The sequence below is a fragment of the Chiloscyllium plagiosum genome, unplaced genomic scaffold, assembly GCF_037043375.1.
Source record: "Chiloscyllium plagiosum isolate Xiang-an unplaced genomic scaffold, Cpla_swu_hap1 HiC_scaffold_19, whole genome shotgun sequence".
In the NCBI taxonomy this organism is placed as follows: Eukaryota; Metazoa; Chordata; class Chondrichthyes; order Orectolobiformes; family Hemiscylliidae; genus Chiloscyllium; species Chiloscyllium plagiosum.
The window spans coordinates 45759592-45781608 of NW_028270157.1; the positions used below are offsets into that span (position 1 = coordinate 45759592).

Genomic DNA, 22017 nt, shown 5'->3' on the forward strand with positions numbered 1-22017 from the left:
CCTGGTATCGCCGGAAGCCGCATACTCTCAAAGTTTCCACGTTTATTTCGAGTAATATTAGTTTCATTTATTTGTAGCCAACTTGTACACATATAATTCCAAAGTGGATGGAGAGTACGCTTCATTATCCATCATAATGTCCAAATCACTGGGGTGACGCCCCCTGCTGGAATACTGCATCCAATTCAGGGCACCAGAGCATAGAAGGGCATGCAGGAGATTTTCTAGAATGCCCTATTGCAGTATAGAAAATGAAGGGGGTAGCCGAAGAAAGCAGTTGGGAGACCTAAGGGGACAGAAAAAAAAACACTGTTCGGTAAGATTGGGAAGAGGCCCAAGATGTTCTATAAGTATAGCAAGGAGGAGATGATAACCAGGGAAGAGTGGGGATGGTTAGTGAGAAGGGAGCACATTGGTAGAAATAATTATTTCACATCTGCCTTCACTTGGAAGGAGAATATAGGTGTAGAATGTGGGAAGAAGTACTATAAATTTCTTGAGCAGATTGACATAGGGAGTGAGGAAATATTGGAGGTTTTCGTGGCCTTAAGAAGTGGACAAATTCCCACGTTCAGATGAGTTGCTTCACAGGCTTTTGTGGGAGACATGATAGGAAATTACATTTCCTCTGACCCATATTTTTAATTACTTTCTGGCCACAGGAGTTGCCAGAAGACTGGAGAATTAATATGGTTCCATTTTTCAAGAAACGTAGTAGGAATACAGCAGACAATTACAGACCAATGAGTCTCACATCAGTGGTGGGGAAACAATTGCAGAAATTTCTGACAGTACAAATTAATCTCAACTTGGAGAGGCAAGGTTTGATCAGGGATAGTCAGCATGGCTTTGTCAGAGGGAGGTCATACCTGATCAATTAGATTGCATTTTTTGAGTTGACCAGATGTATAGACAGTACAGTCGATGTGGTTTATATGGATTTCAGAAAAGCTTTTGACAAGATCTCACACAGCAGACTGAAAACGAAGGTAAAAGCCTATGGGATTCTGGTGACTTACAAGTTGGATCCAAAATTGGCTAAGTGGTAGGAGACAGAGGGTAGTGGTAGAATGCTTTTTGTATGACTGGAATCCGATGTTCAGTAACATTCCACAGGGATCAGTGCTAGGTCCCTTATTGTTCATGCTATATATAAATGATACAGAAGTAAATGTTGGGGATAGATAGTTTGCAGATGACACGAAAAGTGGCTGGGTGGTTGACAGCGAGGAAGAGGTCTTAAGTTACAGGAAGATATAGATGGATTAATGAGATGGGCAGATTGGTGGCAGATGGAATTTAACCACAAAAAGTGTGATGTGGTGTACTTTGGAGAAAGTTAAGAATCACACAACACCAGGTTATGGTCTAACAGGTTTATTAGGAAGCAACCTGGTGTTGTGAGATCATTAACTTTGTCCACCCCAGTCCAACACCAGCACCTCCATACATTGGAAGAAGTTTAAAAAAAAAGGGAGTACTCAACAAATGGCAGAACACCAGGAAGCTCTGAGGAACAGTAAGATCTTGGGGTATGTGTCCACAATTATCTGATGGCAGCAGGAAAAGTTAATAATGTAGGTAAAAAGCATGCCTTTATCAGTCATGGCATAGATTATAAGAGCGAGGTCATGTTGGAGCTGCACAGACTTTGGTTAAGCCACTGTTGGCACAATGTGTGCAGTCGGGTTACCGCACTAGAGGAAGGAAGTGATTGCACTGGAGAGGGCGCAGAGGATATTCACGAGGATGCTGCATGGGATGGAGAATTTTAGCTATGAACAGAGGCTGGATAAGCTCAGGTTGCTTTCCTTGGAGCAGAGAAGGCTGAGAGGGGGCTTGATTAAGGCGTACAAGGGAGATGGACAGAGTGGATAGAAAGCTACTGTTCCTTTAGTTGAAGGGTCAATAACAAAGGGGCATAATTTTTGAATGTCGGGCAGAAGGTTTAGAAAGTCCCCATCTGCCACCACTGTCCTCTGCCATTCCCTGACTCAGTCCTATTTGGTTCCCCTGCTCTGCTCACCTCTTCCCCCCCCCCCCCCGTACATCAATGATTCCAAATTACACCCTGTTCTCACCTTCACCTGGTCCATCTCTGACTGTTCCCTTCCTTGACATTCCTGTTTCCACTTCTGGGGACAGGCTGGCCATTGATTTCCATTACAAACCTACCAATGCTCACAATTATCTTGACTACACTTCCTCATAGTCTGTTTCCTGTCATGACTTCATTTCATTCAGCCAGTTTCTCAGTGTCCATTGCATCTGTTGATGCCAACTTCCACAAAAGGGCTTCAGAATTACCCATCTTTTTCCTTAACTGAGGATTTCAACCACTAGGGCCTTCAGCTGTGTCCAATACATTTCCTGCACTTCTGCCTCATCTCTTCCCTCCTCTTTCAAAGCAACGATAGAGGTCCCAGTCCTCATTTTCCATCCCACCAGCCTCTATATCTAAAGGATCGTAAACTAATGTTTCTGCCACCTCCAAACATATATTCCCCTCCTCTTCCTCTGTCAGCATTCTGCAGGGACTGTTTTTTTTCCAGGACACCCTTGTCCATTCTTCCTTCACTCCCAACACCCTCAGGGCACATTCCCATGCAATTGCAGAAGGTGCAACATTTGCTCACTTACTTACTCACTATCCAAGGCTCCAGCACAGCTTCCAGGTGAAGCAGCAATTTACCTGCCACGTTCAAGACTCACAATATGGTCTCCTCTATGCAGACTAGGCGTCTGCTTTGTCAAACATCTATGTTCTGTCTGGAAAAGTGACCCCTAGCTTCCAGAACAACACACCACGTTTCCATGCCAGCATTTCTGTCTCAGGCCTGTTGCACGTTACAAGAAGGCTTGATGCAAGCTGAAGGAACAGCATCTCACTACCTACATACTTTTACCGCTTTCAGGGTTCAACATTGAGTTTAATAATTTCAGAATGTGAACATTCTCCTCCATTTTTGGTACCTACCATCACACCCTAGGTGTTTTGTCTCTATATAACCTATTCACTTCCTCCACCCCCTCTCAGCTATTTTTAATTCTGAAGAAGGATCATCGGACTTGAAATGTTAAGATTTTTTAACTACAGATGCTGTCAGCCTGTTGAGTTTCTCCAGTACTTGTTTTTCTAACACCCTACAACCTCCCTACTTTTGTATTCAATATTTTTAAAAGTTGTTCATAGGATGTCAGCATTGTGGGCCAGGCCAGCATTTATTGCCCATCCCCAGGACAGGATGGGGAAATTCTGGCAAAGTTTGCTGATGATACTAAGTTACGTGGACAAGTAGGTAGTACTGAGGAAGTGGGGAGGCTGCAGAAAGATTTTGCAGAAAGATTTAGACAGTTTAGGAGAGTGGTCCAGGAAACGGCTGATGAAATTTAACATAAGCAAATGCGAGGTCTTGCACTTTGGAAAAAAAGGATACAGGGCAAGAGCTATTTTCTAAACAGTGAGAAAATTCATAAAGCCAAAAGGTACAAAGGGATCTGGGAGCGCTAGTCCAGGATTCGCTGAAGGTTAACTTGCAGGTTGAGTCCGTGATTAAGAAGGCGAATGCAATGTTGTCATTTATCTCAAGAGGGTTGGAATATAAAAGCAGCAATGTGCTTCTGAGACTTTATAAAGCTCTTGTTAGACCCCATTTAGAATACGGTGTTCACTTTTGGGCCCCACACCTCAGGAAGGACATACTGGCACTGGAGTGTGTCCAGCAGAGATTCACATGGATGATCCCTGGAATGATAGGCCTAACATACAATGAATGGCTGAACATCCTGGGATTGTATTCATTAGAGTTTAGAAGGTTGAGGGGAGATCTAATAGGAACTTTTCAGATAATGCATGGCTTCAAAATGGTGGACTTTTGTTTCCGTTAGGCAGGGAGACTAGGACCCATGGCCTTAGAATTAGAGGACGTCAATTTAGATCGGAAATGAGGACACATTTCTTCAGCCAGAAAGTGATGGGCCTATGGAATTCATTGTCTTGGAATGCAGTGGAGGCCAGGACGTTGAATGTCTTCAAGGCAGAGATTGATAAATTCTTGATCTCGCAAGGAGTTAAGGGCTACAGGAGAGTGCAGGTAAGTGGAGTTGAAATGTTCATCAGCCATGGTTAAATGGCAGAGTGGACTTGATGGGCCAATGGCCTTACTTCCACACCCATGTTTTATAGTCAAAGTTTTGAGGGGGAAATTTCAGCTTTGACGGAAGAAATAAATGTGTGGTAAACAATTACTTTCCCCAGTTTTCCCAATCAATCCAGCAAAAGTCAGGCTGGATATAAAATGGGAAGGCCAAACCTCTACCATGCATTTGGCACTCCTGTCAAAACTGAAGTTTACCCACATATGAAACTTTGTGATGATTAGGAATGGCATGAATTTTTAAAAGGTACGTGTATTAAGGCTGACAGAAAGTGTGTTTACATCAAACCTGTAACTCGAGCAGTAAACGACAGAACTGGCACACTAATTCTGGAAAATGTGAAGTTTTGTTTAAAACCAAAGACAATGAATCAGATGTGATAAAAAGTTCAAATTATCAGCTGATTTTGAGATGAGAATGAAATTGTGCTGGCTAAACATCATATAATTGATTAGATGACATGCAGGTAATGAACAGCAAATACAAGCTAATTTTTTATGTCAAAGAGGTAAGCATCTTCCCAAAGAGTCACAATTAAGTATTAATGAGTTAATTGAGCAAACTTGTGTGAAAACCACACCAAGTCTGAGATGTTTGCCAATTGTCAAAGTGATAGTTTTCCAGAGATGAGATTATGTCACAAATGTAATATTTTCTTTGTAATGGAAAGAACATAAAATACCTGACTGCAGCAAAAATTTCAACTAGTTCAGGGAGGTCAACTAATCAATGATGAGATATTGAGACAGAGCAGGCTCATCACCTGGTTTGATCTTTGGGCAATTCCACGCAAAAGGGTTCACTTCTGATTGTAAGCATCATGTGGGTGAGACTTTTTCAGTGTAAATCATAGTATAATTTGCTTTCATACTGAACATTGTACCAGAATAAACCGGACAGACCAGAGAAAGTAGGAATCAAATCCTACAATCAGTCAATACTAAGGCTTTTTGACAAATTCCAATTATTTCTTTCGATATGTTCCACTCTGTGGTTAGTTATGGAGTCTACTCCCAGCGTCTTCTTCCCCTTATAAATTTCTCATCTCTACCCAAACGGTTTTCACATCCTAGTTACCTGAATTTAGATCATCCATCTTGAATGTGCTAATATCATCCTTAACTAACAAAGCTATCCCTCCACAGTTTCCTAGCTTTCTGTCCTTTCAAACTGTTTTCTGCCCTTGACACATTGGAAGATGGTTGCGATTGTTGGCGGTCAATCATCTCAGCTCCAGGACATCCCTGCAGGAGTTCCTTTAACTTTTGTCTAAAGCCCAACCATCTTCAGCTGCTTCAATGACCTTCATTCCATAAGGTCAGAAGTGGAGATGTTCACCAAGGATTGTGTAATGTCCAGACCATTCACAACTCCTCGGATACTTGATCAAATGAAACCGATGTGGACAATATTCAGGCTTGGGCTGACAAGTGACAATGACATCATTGCCTGGCATTTGCCTGGTAATGACCATCTAAACATGGCCCTTTGACATTCAATAGTGTTACCATCACAGAATCCCCCACTATAACCTTCTTAGGGGGTTACCATTGACCAGAAACTCAACTGAACTCACCACAGAAACAGTGGCTACAAGAACAGATCAGAGACTAGGAATACTGCAGCGAGGAACTCAAGTCCTGACTCCCTAAAGTCTATCCACCATCTGCAAGGTGCAAGTCAAGAGTGTGATGGAATACTCCCCACTTGTTTGGATGGGTGCAGCTCCAAAAGAAAATACTCAAGAAGCTTGACACCATCCAGAACAAAGCAGTCCGCTGAATTGGTACCACATCTATTCTTCCACCACTGATACTCAGTAGCAGCAGAGTGTACTATTTACAAGATACACTGCAGAAATTCAAAAGATCTTGAGACAGTACCTCCCAAACCCACAACCTATTTGCATCTGGAAGGACAAGAGCAGCAGATAGACGGGAACACCACCACCTTCAAGTTCCCCTCCAATTCAATCACCAAACTGACTTGTTCACAGTTCCTTCACAATGTTTGGGTCAAAAATCCTTGAATTCCCTCCCAAAAGGCATTATGATTCAACCTCCTGCATGTGACTGCAGCAGATCAAGGAGGCAACTCACCATCATCTTCTCGAGGGCAACTAGGGGTAGGCAATAAATGCTGGCCGGCCAGCGACACCCACATCCCACAAGTAAAATAAAAATATTCAAGTACTGACCTATGTTAGTTATCCTGCAGCCATATATCTGTAATGACTACAGATTGCTATTATTTATTTATATTTGCACTCAGTTCACATGTTTGCTTTGAATGTGCATTCACATGCAGAGACTTTAGTTTTATCCTGTAATCTCTAGACTTATCAGTTGACTTACTCTTGGATTTTTACTCTCTACCCCTTCCAGTCATTATCTATGTAATTTCCTACATTAATACCTTTCTCTTTTGCTTTGTCTCTAGTCTTTAACGTACCAAATCTTGACAAATGATGCTTTGTCCTTGTATTTACTTCAAAATCTTCTCATTTCCCCAATCGCGCAAGAACACAATCCCAGTATAATTCACACACAAAAAAACGACCATTCCAATGGTAGAGATTCCATTTTCCCTAGTGCTGGTTCCAGTGCCTCATGAACTAGAATTCACTTCTTCCACACCATTCTTTGAGCTACAAATTAATCTCTCTAATCTGTTTTAGGCCAATTTTTACCTGGTTCAGGTAATGATTCACAACATTTGAGTGTGCTTCTTGAATTTGGGTCTAACTCTTCAAACTGATTACACAGAACCTATCTTTGCTCTGCCTATGACATTGATAACTACATACACCATAACAACTGGATCCTCCTGCCTCACTGCAGGTTCCTCTCCAGCCTGAACCTGGCACCTGGGTTACAATGCAACTTTCCAGCCTCATGTTTGTAGTTGTAGTGTCCCTTTGATGATACTGTCCCAATGACCATTTTAGCAGCCCCCCCCCCCCCCACTTCACCTGATGGGCTTCCTGTATCACAGTATCATGGTCTGCTGACTTCTGATCTGCAGTCCACATACTCATGCAAACAAGCCTGAAAAAAAATCTCAAACCTGGTGGACAATTGCAAAGGCTCCTACCGTCTATGTCCTTTTACCTGCCTCACTTGCAGCTACCCTGTCCTGTTCATGAACACGCACTAGATTAGAATATCCGAAAGTACGAGGTGACTCTCAGTACCAAGTATCCAGGAAACATTACAATATATCATGGAAGGGGCAATGTCTGCATTTTAGCCTCCAGCCCATAACTTTTGTACTGCCATTTCTCTTCCGAAAGTATACCCATCTTGGCGAAATTGTGCTGTTCCCTCTGATGGACTTCCATTTGTATCTTTGAGCTTATGCACTTGCATTTTCTGTATCCCTCCTAAACTTCAATAAGCTGTTTTCTAAAACTCACTTTCACAACCACACTTTCATCAGTGACTGTCACCCATTCTGATATAACAACGTGGATTCAAAATGAAGTTGGAAAGTCTACTGTATTTGCTGCTCACAATACAGGTGACACCAAACCTAGATTGAATTATTGCTTTGCAGAACACTGCCATTCTGTAAGAATGAACCCAATCTTCCAGTCACTTGTCATTTCAATACACCATCTTATTCTCATTAACATTTCTATCCTAGGCCTGCAGCAGTGTTTCAGTGAAACCCAGCATAAGCTGGAGGAACAGCACCTCATTTTCTGTGTAAGTAATTGAAGTTGTTGAACTCAGTGTTGAGATCTAAATACTGTCAGACCATGAACGCTCTGCTCCTTTTGATTAAACCTCCAGTACCTTGTTTATATGTATACTACTTATTTTCTACCACTCTACATCTGCTGCATTTGAGATGCTGTGTTCTAAGGTTTTGGGGCAGACTGACAAAACAAATTTAAGAATACTTGCAAATTAAATATATATTGTTTACAACTCCTGTACAATTTTAGTCAACGTTCATTATGAGCTACAAAAGCAACACAAGGTCCTGGTTCCAAATTTTACAATAAAGTAACCGTTATCTTGACAAAGTTACTGAAAGACCTACTTTTATTATATAAAACACGAGATCGTTGTTTTCATTCTCAACTACCAGCAGTCAATTTCATTTGCAGAAAATGAAATATTTTCTACTTAATCACATTTCAATTCTTGAGAGACTGCGATGGATAAAAATAGTCCAAAGCTGATAACATCTTCATATGCTTGGTTTTTCTTCTCTCTCTGCGATAAGTAAACCGCAATTAAAATAAAAATAAACAAGTTGGAACATTTTTCGCCCTGATAACCTTAATTATTTCTTGGCATAGGTGATTTTCATAGCATGAGATGGTGTAATTCGGAATCCTTGCAATGCATCACGTGCAGCACCAGCCTGTCCTTCATTCTCGAATTCCACAAAAGCTATATCATGTCGGCCAGGTACCAAACGTACCTCTTTGAAACCAGGAAACCTATGTTAAAATGCAAACAATTTAGTATTAAAGTAATGCAATTGCTTCAAACTGCAAAAGTCTTTTGATTTGTATTTTTCACATTGATTTGCAAATCTAATTTAATTACTTTCATTATTGATTTAAAATGTACCAAAAGAACATTGGGTAAAGGCTTACAATCCAATAGGGATGCAAGTATTAGATGTCATCCCCTGCAGAATAAAGCAAACTTATGCAATAAGTTCTTAAATGATCACTATGCAACAGTTCTTTGACAGGAACTGAAAGTGATTTTTACAAATGCTAAGGACACCTGAATCAGTGGAGCATTATAAAAAAAGTCTCAATTTTAATTAATGTTGTGCTTTTGGCTTCAAAATTTGATTGTAAAATATTAAAATGTCAATACAGATTACTGTAGATCTTAAGCCCATAAGAATAGGACCAGAAATCAGACCATTCAGCCCATCAAGTCTGCTCTGCCATTCAATCATGGCTGATAAGTTTCTCAACTCCATTCTCCCACCTTCTCCCTGTAACCCTTGATCCCCTTGACAATAAAGAACCTATCTATCGCAGTCTTAAGTATACTCAATGACCTGCCATCTACAGCCTTCCATGGCAGTGAATTCCATAGATTCACCACTCTCTGGCTGAAGAAGTTTCACCTTATCTCTGCTCTAAAAGGTCTTCCCTTTACTCTAAGGGTGTGCCCTCGGGTTCAGTCTCTCCTACCAATGGAAACATATTCCCAACATCTCCTCTGTCCAGGCCATTCAGTATTCTGCAAGTTTCAATTAGTTTCTCCCTTCCACTCCATTTCGTCACCCACCCCATCCTTCTGAACTCGAGTATAAACCCAGCATCCTCAAACATTCCTCATATGTTAAGCTTTTCATTCCTGGGCTCATTCCAGTGAACTTCCTTTGAACACGCTCCAGGGCCGTGCATCCTTCCTGAGATATGGAGTCCAAAACTACATACAATACTCCAAATGTGGCCTGACCAGAACATTATACAGCCTCAGAAGTATGTCCCTGCTTTTATATTCAAGTCCTCTCAAATAAATGCCATTATTGTATTTGCCTTCCTAATTGATACATTTGGTTTATACCTACGCTCACATAATCCTTTTTTTTTTGGAAATTAACATCAGTAAGAAAATGTGAACAAACATGGTTTATTTTGAAACAACTCAAATTCACCAACTTGAACATGAAATGGAAAGACATCCATTTTATGCCTGCAATTCATCTAATTTGAATTCCTGAATCTCAATTATGCTAACAGAAAACTGACTTCCCACAGGACCCCCAAGAGTAAAAAATAAGTTGGCTGAAACAAAAGGTGAGGCAGCTGCTTGAGCCACAGATTAGTGAACTGCTGGGTAGACTCAGTTGTACTTTTTGCTTCCTCTCGCCAAAACCCACACTACAAAAATTCCTTTTGTTACATTACAACAACCTTGAACATTAATTACTTCCTACAGAGATCAACCCAAAAGTTACTTCCACAGCTGTCCAGAATTCATTCCATTATTCAAGTGTTCTGGTTACTCTTTGACGTAACATTTTGAAAGAATCTTTCTCTCCGCTTTGTGACTGAGTGACCTCTAAATTTTATTCAGTAACACATCTAAGGATGTCTCAGCTAATACTAACTGCCAAGCCAACTCTGGTGTTCGCTTTCAGTCACAGGACTCTGAGGGGCCATTTGATATCTTTCGCTAGGTAAAAGATGATAATCTTCCAGAGTCCATTAAATATGGCAAATGAAGTGGAGCTTAAAATGCAGGACAACTGACAGACATCTGTGGGATTCCTCAATCTGCTGAGATATAATCCACACCAAAAGCATAGCTGTTTGCTTCTCAGTAAACATACACAAAGTAAACAGAACACTTCACACCGATTGCCAATATATGAGACAATTTGGCGCATTGTTGGATGGTCTCAAACAAAAATAATTTATTTTATTTTCAACAAACTTTGATTCTGTAGCTCATATGAGTAATTCATTAGTTTACAAACCTTTCTCCAGACTCCCTAGGTCCACTAAGAAATCCTAAATTGACAAAGCTTCTTCCAGCTTGCTTTCATCTGGAAACTGCATTCATAATTTAAAATCTTTTATTGAAGGGAGACCCTCTGACTCTAGCATAAACTTAACAATAGGTTATCCATTGTTTTCAAATGTTTCACTACCAACTTCAAACTTACTGAGTAAACACAGGCTACATTTTAAGTGCAACAAACCCAGGCATTGTGTGAATGGCACTGACAGAGTTGCATTTGTCTGTTTCTCAACCAGAGTCCCATATTTACCTAGAGTTAAAATTTTAATGAAAGGTTACATTCCAGAACAAAATTTTCATAATGGTTGTGGTAATCAGCAACATTTGTACATATTCTGACATAACCGGACTTTTAATATGCAAACAGATACTTTAAATGCAAAACACTGGAGCATAGTTTGTTGGCAAAATAAAATATATTGTCAAAGAGCTCATTTTAAATGGTCTGATTTAAAAGTATTATGTTTTCTTCTGACAGACTAATCCCCAAAGTGGCTCCATTGCAAACAGGAAGACAGAGCTTCAGACTAATTAATTATATGAAACTGCCTATGCTTGGTAAGCACCCTAATAGGTACAGAATTTGCATTTTCAGTCCGCAACATAGTTTAGTGTTGGCCAAGTTCATGGCAGTCTTAGGCAAGAATTATATTGCACACATCTCCAATAGACTTACTCTGAAATAATCCATGAAAATGTACATTGACAGTATCATTTCTGACTAATCAAAATAAACACATTTTTATTAATAAATCAAAAATATCCAAGATAAAATTAACATTCCCTTCAATAGAAAGAAAGAGTGTTACAGAAAAAAACCCTGTTAACATTTATCGGAATTTTCATTTCTACTTACTGATTAAACAGCATGGACAACATCATCTCATTGGTCTCTTCAGGTAAATTAGTGAGGAATAGAATGTAGTTGGGTGGATTGTCTGGTACCTTTGGGAGAGAAAGACAAAATGAATGCTTAGGGCCATTATTTCCATTGGATTGAAAACTTGTAATTCACACATCAGAAAGGATTTGATGCATCAGGATATTTAAAACTGCCAGAAATAGCAGTTAAATTTCTTTCATTACACAAATAAAAAGTACATTGTGGACACGTTATATTATCCAAATCCAATCTTACCAAAAAGCTACTGTGAAACCCAAGTTACATGACTTAATCAGGAAGATTATTTAAAATGCTAAAAGCATCATACATCCTATGGTCAAAGATGTATAAACAAATACTGGAGAAAATGTACAATGTTACCTCCCACATTGTAGCTATCTGGCTAGAAATGGTCAAAAGATTTTTTATCCATTTCTAGACTTCAGCAACGATGCCCAAGATCAAGAATCAAGTTCTTCTCACTTAATATCTCCCAGAATTGGAATAATTACACTGACTGAAGCCTCTCAGGGGGAGTAGGAACTCCAAACACCAGGAATTGGTGACTGACAGACTGGACAACACATGAATCCCAAGCACCAAGCATTGAAAATGAGCAGCTGACTGGAGCAAGTGGGAACCTTGATCACCAGGATTGAAAAGTGAGGCCACAGGGCTACAGGTATGTGATTGGTTAGTGAGTATTCCAGATTTACACTTTTCCTCCATGATTAATAAATTGTCACTTTCTATCAATGTTCAAAATTAGATAAACTAATGAAAATAGAATATTGCTAGTGCAAAAATATCTTCCTTTCAAAGGGCAACTCTAAAAAGTTCTGCTTTGCTTAGCTCTTCAACTGCTTACCCTGTCAAATGCTGCCTTGACATCAAGCTTGCCTCAACTCTGGAGTTCAGCACTTCTGTCCAACCTTTAGACAGGTTGAGTGGCTCAGAAGAACCCATAGTGAGCAGGTTATTGCTTAGCAAGTGTTGCTCAACAGTGATGCCAACTAGCCCTTCGTTAATTTTTCTCATGATCAAACGTAGACTGATGGACAGTAATTGGCCTGTTTGGATTTGCCCTCCTTGTTTTAAAATCATGAAAATGCTGAATTGTATTATAGAAATCTTAATGTATTTTGAAAACCCGAGTATGATCAGACAGAATCATTGTTTTAAAACAGAAATCACGTTTAACAAATTGTTTTTGGTTTTGATTCTGTAAATGGCCGAGTAAAAGGGAAAACCAGTAAGTGGAGTCTACTTGGATTTCCAAAAGGCATTCAATAAGTTGCCATACAAGTTAACATTCACAGTGATATCTCATTGGAGTATGGCCTATAACTGCATTGTTAGAAGGTTGATTAATAGATAGGAACCTAGGATTACTGATATGTAGTGCATTTAAGCTGTCAGGCTCTAACAAGTCTGCCACAAGAATCAGTACTGGGGCCTCAACTATGAACAACATCTATTAATGACTTAGAAGAAGAGATGGCTTAACTATCCAAGCTTGCTGACAATTCAGAACTCGGTGGAATGAACATAACAATGACAAGAACAGATCTTCCCCTGCCCCTCAATTTGATAAAAATCATTACCGATCTTGCTGTGACCTCAGATCCACTTTTCTGCTGACCCCACTTAAAGCTGGACTCCTTTGTCTATCTAAAATTTATGTAACTCAGCCTCAAATAATGTATTCAATGATCAAGCCTTCATTGATCTCAAGGAGAAAAACTAATTTTAACAAAGTGACGACAACACGAGCTATGGAGAGAAAATAGATTCAAAGAGATGTACAGAGGAACCTTGATTATCCAAAAGGACACGGGTGGGGAGTATTTCGTTCGTTTAATCAAATTCCAGATAATCAAGTGCCCGATCACATAGTTTAGCCACGCATCAGCATCTTGCGAGCTTGCCGGATAACCTGATATTTCGGATAATTGAATGCCGGATAATCGAGGTTCTTCTGTAATAAGGTTAAATGATTGGGCAACACGCTGACAGATGAGTAGGGTTGCTGCGAAAGCACAGCTGGCCAGGCAGCAGAGGAGCAGGAGAATTGACGTTTTCGGCAAGAGCCCTTCATCATGAATTCCTGATGAAGGGCTCTTGCTGAAAACATGGATTCCCCTGCTCTTCGGATGGTTCCTGGCCTGCTGTGCTTTTCCAGCACTCCATTCTTGACTCTGATCTCCAGCATCTGCAGTCCTCACTCTCTCCAAGCTGACAGATGAGCAAAACATGGGGAAGCGATAGATTAATTACTGTATATTGGTATTAAGAATACAAAAGCAAAATATCTTTTGAAATTAATTAAATTTTAAAATACTTATGTCCAGAGAAACATAGGTCTATGCATCCAAAGTGTGTGTACAGTTACATATAGGAATGAGGAAGCCAAATAGCAGAAGGCTTTTATTTGAAGAAGATTGGAATCCTGAGGAATGATAAAGGAAATCTTACCACAATTGGGCTTTCCTAAGATCATATCTGGTGTACCATTCAGTTTGTGTCTCTGTAACTCAGGAAAGATATATTTGTCTAGGGGGCAGTACAGCAAAGATTCAATTTTAGTTGGTTCTGGTGATGTCAAGATATCCTTTGAGGAAGGGTCAAATAAACTGAGCCTATACTCTCTGGAATTTAAAATAATGTACTGTCACCCACTGAAGCACTATCATGAATGTCTACCCTGTCGAGCCCAAAGAGATGGTTTCTCCCGGTGGTACGTATAGCATGCAGGGCAAAGTCTCAGGGTAACAGGATGAATCAGAAAGAAATAAGGAGGCAAAACAATTCTTCACTCAATCTTTGAAATACTGTGGATGTTTCCATTGTTGAATATGTTCAAAGCCAGGAGACAGACTGATATTTTTGTAAATCTAGAGAAATCAAGGGATAAGATGATAAACAGGCAAGGAAGTGGAAATGAGACAGAAGATCAGCACAATCATTTTGACAGTGTGATCTACTCCCACTCCCATTTGTCAAGTCCTTAAAGCATACCTGATTTGTTGAGGCGGTGGTCTGGTTAGAATTTGAAGTCGCCACCTGTGCTGTTACCTAAAATTAATGAGTCACATTAAGTTCCAGAGTATACAAAACAATCTCAGACCACTGAAATTCTCATTTTATGCAAGCCACTACCAAAGTGCTATGACGAAAAGAAAGAAGAAGAATGCTAGAGAAACTCAGCAGATCTGGCAGCATCTATGGAGAAAGAAACAGACAGTTGATGTTTTAAGTCTCGTATGACCTGTTCTGTAGACTCATACCAGACTGGAAATATTAATTCAACTTCTCTTTCCACAAATGCTGCCAGACCTGCTGAGTTACTCCAGCATCCAGATTTCCAGCATCCACAGTACAGCAAACTTCTTTTTAACAGGCATCTTATGAACCAGCCCTCTCTATAAACTGGCAAAAACTATATACCTGAAATACCAGAAGTTTACTGTATTATCGCAATCTCCACAATGTCTAAGTTTTAAGCTGTAGGTGCTAGTGAGAAGGATCTCTGCCACTAAGTTTTATATAAGGCAAAGTTGCAATATTATGCAAGTGATTTATGCTGTAAATAAATTACAACTGTAATGTGTAGGCCCCCTGTCCTGCTTCTCTATTATTTTGTGTTTTTAGTTTGATTATGCTGACCCCTTGATTATCCAAAATATTTGATCAATAGGTGCCAGTTAATAAAATGTTTGCTGTATTTTGCTTTTATTGGAATATGAGTAAACAAAACCAAGCAATTTAGCATAAAACAATACATTAGTACAGCATATTCTAGTTAAAACAAATTTACAAATGTTTCACTTTAAAAACAATCTGCACTATGATTGGAAATATATTAGTAACACATTAAGTAATTGTCACAAAAAGTCTTGTCCATGGTGTGACTTAACTAAAATAATCCCTTGAAATAGAGATTAATACTTGCACCATCAAGGTGCACTGAAATAATTATATTTTAAAACTAAAATCAGCCTCATTTGAAAAAGGTAGGACTTACTGTGTTTTACAACAGTGAGAAAGCACTTTTAAATGTGTGACTAACAAGGAAACTTTTCAAAAGGTTTTAAAAAGGTGAAGTTGTAAGCAAAAACATTTACTGCAAAGGCACATCTAAATCAGTTCAGAGCAAATTAATAAACATTATAACTGATGGCTGGCTATTCAAAAAAAATATTAATTCCCCACCCTGCAAAGCAAGCTGCACAGCCATATTTATTACACAATTTGAGAAAGTGAGTACAGAAGAAATCGCAGGTCTTTCAGCTCAGAGTTCTAATCAGGAAACATCAGTGGCAGCTCAACCTGCACAATTTCATCTTTCGCACAATCTTTCAGCTGAACACATGAAATAAGATGGCTTTTAGTTAATCAATTTATATTTTGGATTTATTGAGGTAAATAGGAACAGCAACACGCCATTCAGCCCCTTGAGCCCGTTTTGCCATTCAGTGCAATTGTGGCTGATCTGTGGCTGAACTCCATAAACCTGCTTTCGACCTATAGCCCTAAATACCTTTGCTCAACAAAAAAAATCTCAGACTTAAAATTAATAACTGATCCAATATCCACTGTTACGTTTCGAAGGGAGTTCCAGATGTTTACCTCCCTTGTGTGTTGAAGTGCTTAACATTTGTCCTGAATGGCGTGGCCTTAATTTTTAGGCAATAACTACCTAGTTCTATAATTCCCAGCCAAAGGAATAGATCATCTTAATCTACCCTGTCTTTGAACATAATATAAAATCTTGAAGATTGAGCTGCTGGAAAACATTTCAATTTACAACTACAAAGTCCTTTAAGAAAGGAGCTTGACAGGATACACAGACGCTATAGCATTACTGGCATCTCACCAAAGGCAAGATATGTTAGCATCAACACCTTTTACAGTTAGGATTTACTTTAGGCAGAAATGGGTAATTACTAGACACTCTAAAAACCACAAGCTAGAGGTAATGTTGGACAGTTCTGTGCGAAAGAAAACTATCAAATTCTTATCCATCATCTGCTTTTTATCATTTATATAAATGATTTGGATGTAAACATAGAAGGTATGGTTAGTAAGTTTGCAGATGACACCAAAATTGGAGATGTAGTGGACAGCAAAGAAGGTTACCTCAGATTACAACAGGATTTTGATCTGATGGGCTAATGGACTGAGGAGTGGCAGATGGAGTTTAATTTAGATAAATGCGAGGTGCTGCATTTTGGGAAAGCAAATCTTAGCAGGACTTCTACACTTAATGGTAAGGTCCTGGGAAGTATTGCTAAACAGAGACCTTGGAGTGCAGGTTCCTTTAAAGTACAGTCGCAGGTAGATAGGATAGTGAAGGAGGCATTTGGTGTGCTTTTCTTTATTGGTCAGAGCATTGAGTACAGAAGTTGGGAGGTCATGTTGTGGCTGTACAGGACATGGTTAGGTCACTTTTGGAATTCTGGTCTTCCTATCGGAAGGATGTTGTGAAACTTGTAAGGGTTCAGAAAGGATTTAAGGATATTGCCAGGGTTGAAGGATTTCAGCTAAAATGAGAGGTTTAACAGGCTGGGACTGTATTCCCTGGAGCATCGGAGGGTGCTCAGAGGTTTATAAAATGAGGGGCATGGCTCGGGTAAATAGGCAAAATCTTTTCCTGGGATGGGGGAGTCCAGAACTAGAGGGCATAGGTTTAGGGTGAGAGGGGATATATATAAGACCTAAGGGGCAACGTTTTCGTGCAGAGAGTGATGCATGTGTGGTATGGGCTGCCAGAGGAAGTGGTGGAGGCTTGTACAATTACAACATTTAAAAGGCATCTGGATGGGTATATGAATAGGAAGGGTTTGGAGGGATATGAGCCGGGTGCAGGCAGGTGGGACTAGATTGGGTTGGGATATCTGATCAGCATGGACGAGTTGAACCAAAGGGTCTATTTCTGCGCTGTACATCTCTATGACTCTATGTGGTCGGATCAAAGTCCTATACAACCGCAAGCTGACCTGCCAACTCTTGCACTCAATACCCCATCCGATGAAGGATAGCATGCCATATGACTCCTTGACCACTATCGACCTGCGGTTTCCATCTTCAGGGTCCAGCATTCTCTGACACAGTCTCTTTCACTATCTGCTACTTCACCATTGCACTGAGTTTAGGAGTTTAGAGTTGGGAGGTCATATTGCTACTGTACAGGACATTGGTTAGGCCACTTTTGGAATATTGTGCACAATTCTGGTCTCCCTCCTAGGAAGGATGTTGTCAAACTTGAAAGGGTTCAGAAAACATTTACAAGGATGTTACCAAGGTTGGAGGGTTTGAGCTGTTGGGAGAGGCTGAATACACTGGGGCTATTTTCCCTGGACTGCCAGAGGCTGAGGGATGACTTTATACAGATTATATAATCATGAGGGATATAGATAGGCTAAATAAACAAGGGCTTTCCCCAGGATAGGGACTCCAAAACTAGAGGGTATCGCTTTAAGATGAGGGGAGAAAGATTTAAAAAGGGACCTAAGGGGCAACTTTTCATGCAGAGGGTGGTGTGTGTATGGAATGAGCTTCCAGAGTTGGATGAGGATGTTGGTACAATTACGACATTTGGGTGGATACATGAATAGAAAGGGTTTAGAGGGATATGGGCCAAATGCTGGCAAATTGGACTAGATTAATTTAGGATATCTAGTTGATATGGACGAGTTGGAGCATGTTTCTGTGCTGCATTGCTCTGTGATTATAAAAATCGGAGTTCTGTTCCTTCATCAGGTGGTTGTGGAGTATAAGATCATACAACAGAATTTACAGCAAAAGATCTATAGCAAAATCCATGACTATCTTTTGAGTAGTAAGTCACAAACCAACAGAAAATTGCTTTGAATAAAAAATGTAGCTTACTTGATTAGCTTTTTTGTTTGCAGCAGCTTGTTCTTGGTTTTTGGCCTTTTTCTTCTCTTTTTTCTTTTCTTTATCAGCAAAGGTGCCCCTCATTTTTGAAATTATATCCGAGTCAGTCTTTGCATACTGAATTCGCTGAGGAAAAAAATTAAGAAATTACTATTACTTTTTTAATAGGTTATACCATCCTCCTATGTTTGTGATTTAAGCAGTCCCTTATCCAGATCACAGCGAATGCTTCAGTGGCATAAAGTTTAAAGGAAAGATATGAAAAAATGCAAATCCGGGTTGGGCTCTACATTTGCCACGAGTTGTATTTGTTATACAGATCCCAATAAGCAATTATCATAATCAGTGGATAACATTTTAAAAATATATATTACTCCTTTCCCTTCCCAACTGAAACTCAAATGATTTTGTAAAAAACTAGGGATTTACAATTTTGCATACATGGGGAGCACAAAGCAAAGTCAAATTTAACCTTTAGATTCTCTATCAGACTTACACCAAAGTGGACCAAATCCCAACGAAAAAAACAAAAGCAAAACACCTTTTGATGTGTGGAAATATAGAATCATAGAGTCACACAGTGATGTGTGGAAACTAATGCTTCAGTCCAGCTTGCCCATGCTGACCACGTTCCTAATTTAAATTCGTCGCACTTGTCTGCGTTTGGCCCATATCCCTCCAAGTCGTTCCTATTCACGTACTTATCCAAATGTCTTTTACTATTAGGGAAGGCAATGGCCTAGTGTTAGTAATTGCTAGATTATTAATCCAGAAACCCAGGTTTGAGAATCCCACCATAGCAGATGGTGGAATTTGAATTCAATAGAAATTACTTTAAGAAACAAACAAAAAAAAAGCCTAGAATTAGGAAACTACTGACGACCATGAAATCATTGTTGATTGTCAGAAAAACGGATCTAGTTCACTAATGTTCTTGAGGAAAGGAAATCTGCTATCTTCACCTGGTCTAGCCTACATGACTCCAAACCCACAGCAATGTGGTTGACGCTCAACCGCCCTCTGAAATAGCCTAGCAAGCCATTGAGTTGTACTAATTGCTATAAAATCTCAAAGTATCACCTGGCATCAGTCTAGACATTCAAAAAGACAATGGCAGAAACAGCCCTGCTAAGAAATGACCCCGCAAAGTCCTCCTTACTAACATCTGGGGGCTAGTGTCAAAATTGGGAGAGCTGTCTCAGACAAATTAAGCAACAGCCTGACATAGTCATGCTCACAGAATCATACTTTACAGACAAATGTCCCAGACAGCATCATCACCATCCTTGGATATATCCTGTCCCACCAGCACAAGGTGGTGGCACAATGGTATACAGTCAGGAGGGAGTTGCCCTGAAAGTCCTCAGTGTTGACTCCGATCACATGAAGTTTCATGGCTTCAGGTTAAGCATGGGCAAGGAAACCTCCTTCTCATTACCACATACCATCATTCCTCAGCTGATGAATCGCTACACCTCCGTGTTGAACAATGAGGAAGGACTGAGGATGGCTAGGGCACAAAATGCTTATGCCCGAAACGTCGATTCTCCTGTTCCCTGGATGCTGCCTGACCTGCTGCGCTTTTCCAGCAACACATTTCCAGCTCTGATCTCCAGCATCTGCAGACCTCACTTTCTCCTGGAGGATTTCAATGTCCACCAAAAGAGGCTCTGCAGCAGTATTACCCAACAAGCTGGTCAATTCCTAAAGGACATACTTGTTAGACTGGGTCTGCGGCAGGTGGTGAGAGAACCAACAACAGTGAAAAACAGTCAACCTCATCCTTACCATTCTTCCAGCAGCAGACATCTGTCCATGACAGTATCAGTCAGAGTGACCACCGCACAGTCCCGCCTTCACATTGAGAATAACGTCCATGTTGTGTGGCTTCATCACTGTGCTAAATGAGACAGACTTCGAACAGAGCTGGCAATTCAAGACTGGGAATTCATGAGGTGCTGTCAGCCATCAACAGCAGAATCATACTCCAGCACAATTTATAACCTCATGACCCAGCATATCCCCCACTTAACCATTACCTGGGGTATCAACCCTAGTTCAATGGAGTGCACAGGAGGACATGCCAACAGTAGCACCAGGCATACCTGAAAATAAGGTGTCAACTTGGTGAAGTCAACAAATAGAACTATTTGCATGCCAAACAGCATAAGCAGCAAGTGATAGACAGAGCTAAGTGATCCCACCAAAGATCAGATCTAAGCTCTACGGTCCTGCCACACCCAGTCACGAATGGGGTTGGCCGATTAAACAACTCAGTGGAGGAGGCAGCTCCACAAATATCCCCATCTTCAAATGATGGAGGAGCTAAGAACATCAGTGCAAAAGTAAAGGTGAAGCTTTCGCAGATACCAGTTTTCAGCCAATTCTCTTCACATCACATGATATCATGGAACGGTTGGGAGGCACTGGATACTGCAAAGGCTACAGGGCCTGACAGCATTCCGGCAATTGTACGGAAGACTTGTGCTCCAGAATGTGTTGCTCATCTAACCGAGCTTTCCAATACAGTTACAACACTGGCATCTATCCAACAATTTTGGAAATTGCACAAATATGTCCTCAACGTAAAAAGCAGGACAAATCTAACCCAGCTAATTACCACCCCATCAGTCTACTCTCCATCATCAGGAAAGTGATGGAAGTGTCAGTGCTATCAAGCAACATCTGTTCAGCAATAACCGGTTGAGGGACGCCCAGTTTGGGTTCCACCAGGGCCACTCAGTTTCTGACCTCATTCCAGCATTGGCTCAAACATAGACAAAAAAAAGAGATAAATTCCAGAAGTGAGGGGAGAACATCAAGGTTGTATTCAACCAAGTGTGGCATCGAGAGCCCTAGCAAAACTGGAATCAGTGAGTAATGGTAAACTCTCCAGTGGTTGGAGTCATAATCGAAACATAGGAAGACTGTAATGGTTGTTGGAGGTCAGCCATCTTAGCTCCAGGTCATCTCGACAGGAGTTCCTCAGAGTAGTGTCCTAGGTCCAATCATCTTCAGCTACTTAGTCAATGACCTTCCTTCCATAAAAGGTCAGAAATAGGGATGTTTGCTGATGATTGCACAATGTTCAGCATCATTTGCAACTCCTCAGGTACTGAGGCAGTCCATGTTCAAATGCAACAAGATCTGGACAATGTACAACCTTGGGCTGACAAGTGGCAAGTAACATTCGCACCATACAAATGGCAGGCTATGACCGTCACCATAAGAGACAATCAATCCACTGTCCCTTGTCATTCAATGGCGTTACCATCACCGAATCCCCTACTATCAACATCCTGGGTGGTTACCATTGACCAGAAACTCAACTGGACTCACCAAATAAACAATGGCTAGGTCAGACGCTAGGAATACTGCAGCGAGTAATGCAAATCCTGAATCCCCAAAGCCTATCTGCCATCTACAAGACAAGTCAGGAGGGTGATGGAATACTCCCCACTTGCTTGGATGAATACAGCCCCAAAAACACTCGAAGCTTGACACCATTCAAGGACAAAGCAGCCCACTTGATTGGCACTACACCCACAAGCATCCACTCTCCAACAT

The 22017-nt window shown here is 40.5% G+C and overlaps 1 protein-coding gene across 3 annotated transcripts in view; it reads right to left on the reverse strand.

Moving 5' to 3' along the window:
* Positions 1 to 8059: 8059 nt before the first annotated feature.
* snrpb2 (small nuclear ribonucleoprotein polypeptide B2) overlaps positions 8060 to 22017 on the reverse strand; it is a 30381-nt gene continuing 16423 nt past the window's right edge. For all 3 annotated transcript variants that reach the window (XM_043709364.2, XM_043709365.2, XM_087997295.1), the window contains 4 exons: positions 18442 to 18576; positions 14569 to 14625; positions 11524 to 11612; positions 8060 to 8611 (listed from right to left, as the gene is read on the reverse strand). In XM_043709364.2, coding sequence (XP_043565299.1) covers positions 8452 to 8611; positions 11524 to 11612; positions 14569 to 14625; positions 18442 to 18576 — 441 coding nt within the window. In that variant the 3' untranslated portion in view covers positions 8060 to 8451. The remainder of the gene's footprint in view (positions 8612 to 11523; positions 11613 to 14568; positions 14626 to 18441; positions 18577 to 22017) is intronic.